General features: G+C 35.5%; 1 protein-coding gene across 1 annotated transcript in view; it reads left to right on the plus strand.

Annotated features, from left to right (window-relative positions):
• Positions 1–137: 137 nt before the first annotated feature.
• LOC106533750 (collagen alpha-1(XVIII) chain) overlaps positions 138–4,257 on the plus strand; it is a gene marked incomplete at both ends in the record, with an annotated part of 16,130 nt that continues 12,010 nt past the window's right edge. The window contains 2 exon segments of the mRNA XM_014030182.1: positions 138–212; positions 1,318–1,410. Of these exon segments, the coding sequence (XP_013885636.1) occupies positions 138–212; positions 1,318–1,410 (168 nt within the window).

Genomic DNA, 4,257 nt, shown 5'->3' on the forward strand with positions numbered 1-4,257 from the left:
GTCATAAACCATGCCCGCTCAAATGGCTGGAGCGAGGAAAGAGATTACTAATCCTTGATAAAACAAAGAATAAAGCAAACAATCATGAAATGTAAACCTAACACTCCCTGTTTTCTGTCACTCTTCACCAAACCCAGGGCTCCATCCAGCAGCTGCTGCTGAAGTCAGACGCCACCGCTCCAGATGACCAGTGTGAAGAGGATGATCCTTATGTGAGTCCGCATAAACAAAACATGTTCATGGTTTGAAAGTTCAACTCGAAATCTTTCTTTGAAAACATGTTCTGGTCTGTAAACATGGAACTACACCGCCCTCTGCTGGCTGCAGGACGGCATTACATAAAACTCTAAAATGTCAGAAAGGATACGTTCATTTCAGCACAAATAAATAAAGTGTTGCTTTCTCATTGACACTAGATACAGATTATAAGGGTATGTTTTTCCCATGAGATTCAAATTCAATTCAGATGTAGATCAAAATAAATACCTAACCCAATTTACCATAGCATTATGGTACATCTCACTTTATATACNTATATTCTCCATTTACACAACAAGGTTGTATTTACACAAATAACAGCTCAGCAGATGATAAACCAAGAGCATAGTTTCTGGATTTTTTATAGATTTTTTATTTTGGTGGGGTGGGGGGGATAAAGTGTTCCTGTCCAAAGGTGTTTTTTGATGTTCATATGCTCAGAGGGCTGATAAACAAAAACGAGTCTGTGGTGCAATAATTATTTAAAAGATTACAAATTTGTAAATATAAACAYATTTTCAAGAACTTATGTCTAGAAAGTACTTTATTCGTTTTTGATTTAAATAACATGGCTTGAAATATGGTCATAAAATATACATTCGGTCCGTCAATCAGTCTGTGAACAGAAAAGGAATAACGTTTATTTACTTGTTTGTTCATTTCTTCATTCATTATTTTTGTACTTTGGATAAATCTGTGTGGGTTTTACATGTTGGTAATAAGTAATAAACACCTTAATTCACTTTTTGGAACAAAGCAAGCAGACTGATCCAAACAACTAAGTAAATTTACTTAGGGCTCCACAAATTTTACAAATTTCCTAAGCTAATATTTTGACTGTATAAAAATCAAATAGTCTGTTCTCAGAAAAGCATGTCTCTAATTTCAGTAATCTACCAGCAAACTGAAATGCAAACATTATTTCTTGTTTTGTTGATGTATTTCCTCATTACACTGCATGYATCAATCATCAATCATTATTTGTCAGTTTTTTTTTTCTGTCTTCCTCCGTGTTTTTGTTCTGATTTCTTCCTCTTCATTATCTCACGTTCAMTTCAGGCCTCTGGTTATGGGAGCGGAGAGGAAGACTATGGTGACCGAAACGAAATAGAAGAAGTGAAGAAGATTGTGGAGGAGAGAGAATATACAATGGTCTGTATATACACACATGCACACACACAGTCTCATCACACTGTCCTGTTTATTTATTTATTTTTTTCACCTTTTAATTTAACTGGACTCCAACCAATGAAAGCAGCTCTTATCCTGGCAGGCCTGTTGGAGCCTGGAACATGGAGTTACTGTGTGCACTGCTCCTCRCCAACTCAGTGTTCTCCAAGATAACCCACAGGGCAGGGAGAGGAGGGATGGGGGAGAAGGCTGAAMGATTATTAAACTTTCTCAAACAGTTCCATGGGAGAATTTATTTTTATTTTGTACCAGGATTTGGCATCTGACATGRGTCTCAATTGGCTCTGTCACTTGGAAAACTCAATCCTGTCACTGAARGTCTGCATTTCTATTTACACTTTACAAAATATGTTAGTTTGTGAATTTATTAAATGATTGCTATTATGAGAAAGTTGAGTTTGGTTTATTTTTAAAACTTTCTTTATGCTCAAACATGTAAAAATCAAAGTTCAGACACATGCAGGCTGTGAATGTTTAGGATTTTAAGAAAGATTCCTCTGCTGTTGYATCTGAATAAAATTCTCAGGGTTTGTATGCCACATTGGGCTCAGCCTAAAAGCTCCATGTCAATGGATGATCCAAAGATATCATACTGCACACAAGTTATAGGCTGCAGGGGTGTCAAACTCATTTTCGTTGAGGGCCACATGAGCGTTATGGTGGCCCTCGARGGGCCAGTTGTAATGAACTTTGATGTTTCATGTTTAACTTTGACTAAACAGAGTTTAACATGTCCTCTTTTAAACACTGATAAGAACTAAGTGTGTGACTGAGTAAATCTGAAATAAATATAGAAATCTTAAAAGTAAAACAAATAAAGTTTTACTCACTGATGAGTTTCTAGTGAGTAGCTGCATTATGGCAGATTTAGTTTATGGTTGATGTTGACTTTAAAGCAGCTTATTTTCAGATATTAACATTGTGCTATCCAACTAAATTGCTCAGTTACTTAAAGCCAACAGCTCAGGGGTAGGTCAACTGTTATTATCATTCACCTTTTAAGTTTATTTTGTTGCATTTAATCATAAATTTAAAGTTTACCATTGATATAAGAAACTATTTTCATGTTAAGTAAAAAAAAGGGGCAGGGTGCACACGGGAGTCACCTTGAGTTTGACACGTGTTGTAGGGCATCCCTAGAATTTCAAATGTTTTGCTTCCAAAAGCACAATTTTATTGTATTATGTTCAAAACAACGCAGACAGCTGTAAGCAGTGACATCCACAGATTTAATATTTGAAAAAAAGAACCCACAATTCTTTACTTAGTTTTATAAAACTTATACAAGACAAAAGTTAAATGATGTCAAAATCATGTCCTCAATTTATTTATTTCACTTACTTGTCACTACATTAAAAAAAACATAGCAGTATTTGTACTACACAGTATGTCTTCAAACTATTTGAAGGTATTTCAGAGATTTGCTTAAGGCTGTTTTTTTCACTCGTCCTCACACAACTACGCTTGTTTGTTTGCATTTTTAGCACCTTCATTCATTCAGGCATTAAAGAAGCTGCTGAACTTAAAGGATGAGGCAGTGTTGCTGCAACAAAGAACCACAGAACTCTCTTTGGCCTTGTTTTCACTTAAAAGATCAAAACCCACCTTCAGTTTTCTTAACACACTCAGTAACATGTCTTTTTTTTTTCTCCATCTGTTATTTTTACCTAATAAAATACTGACCGCATTTATGAGACTGATGTTTACAAAGTGTCTTCATTCATGTTCAAAGCAGTAATTTCCTTTTTGGCTTTCCTGCCAAAAATTTGATGAGAAAATTATACTACAGCTCAATTTTTTTTGTCTTGTAAACACAGAGCTGCAGCCAGGATATAATTAAAGTGTAAAAACAGCAGCCTGTGTGTGATTTTTTAAAGAGCTAAATGACATTTCACTCAGGATGAAACGAATTGCTGTTTAACCGGTCTGTCCACTTGTGTTCTGATCACAGGGATCAGGTTAGCAGTAAGCAGCTCAAGTGCCACACATCATACATAAAGTGACTTAAAGTAGCATTAAGGACTTCATATGAAACTAGAGAATTTGCTTTTCCTGCAAAAATGCAGTGTGGATTCTTAATTCTGAAAGATTGTTGCTGAAAACAAACAGCTTAAACTAGCTTAAAAGTAGCTGAAAWTAGCACTAAGAAACAGTAAAAGCTTCGATGGACTTGTGACCTGTCCAGGGGGTACCACGCCCCTCACACAGTGACTGTTGGATATGGGCACCAGTGACCCCCATGATCCTGAAAGGAAGAAGTGGGTACAGGTAATGGATGGATGGATGGAAACAGGGAGAGCAAGTTTGCTGAATTAAGCAGCAAGAAGCTGAAATGATCTCAAAAAGTACACTTAGCCGAAAACAAGCTAAAAAGTAGCTTCCCCACCCCCCCAAAAAAAGAGCTGGAATTAGCAAAAAGCAGCTGAAATAAGCCTAAAGTGCTTAAAATAGGAAGGAACATAAAAAAGTTGAAAGTAGCAGAATAGCATTAAATGTCAAAATGATAAATAAAAGGAGAAAAAGCTAAAACAAATCAGCTAAATTGAAGCTGAAGGAAGCTTAGCACAAAGAAAGCAGAACCAGAACAAAAGGTACAAAAGGTACAGTAAAGATTTATGACTATTTTCAAAGGATTTAAGGATGTTGAAAACAGCTCCATTTGTTTTTAATGAGAAAAAAACATGGCCAAAAAAAGTTAAATATCGATGTAAATGGCTGAAATACCAGAAGACATAGCTGAAATATATTTTTTATGAAAGAAGCTGAAAATTTTCATATTTTAATTGTTGAAAAAAATATGAACAAGAT

This window comes from Austrofundulus limnaeus, unplaced genomic scaffold (genome assembly GCF_001266775.1).
Source record: "Austrofundulus limnaeus strain Quisiro unplaced genomic scaffold, Austrofundulus_limnaeus-1.0 Scaffold1013, whole genome shotgun sequence".
In the NCBI taxonomy this organism is placed as follows: domain Eukaryota; kingdom Metazoa; phylum Chordata; class Actinopteri; order Cyprinodontiformes; family Rivulidae; genus Austrofundulus; species Austrofundulus limnaeus.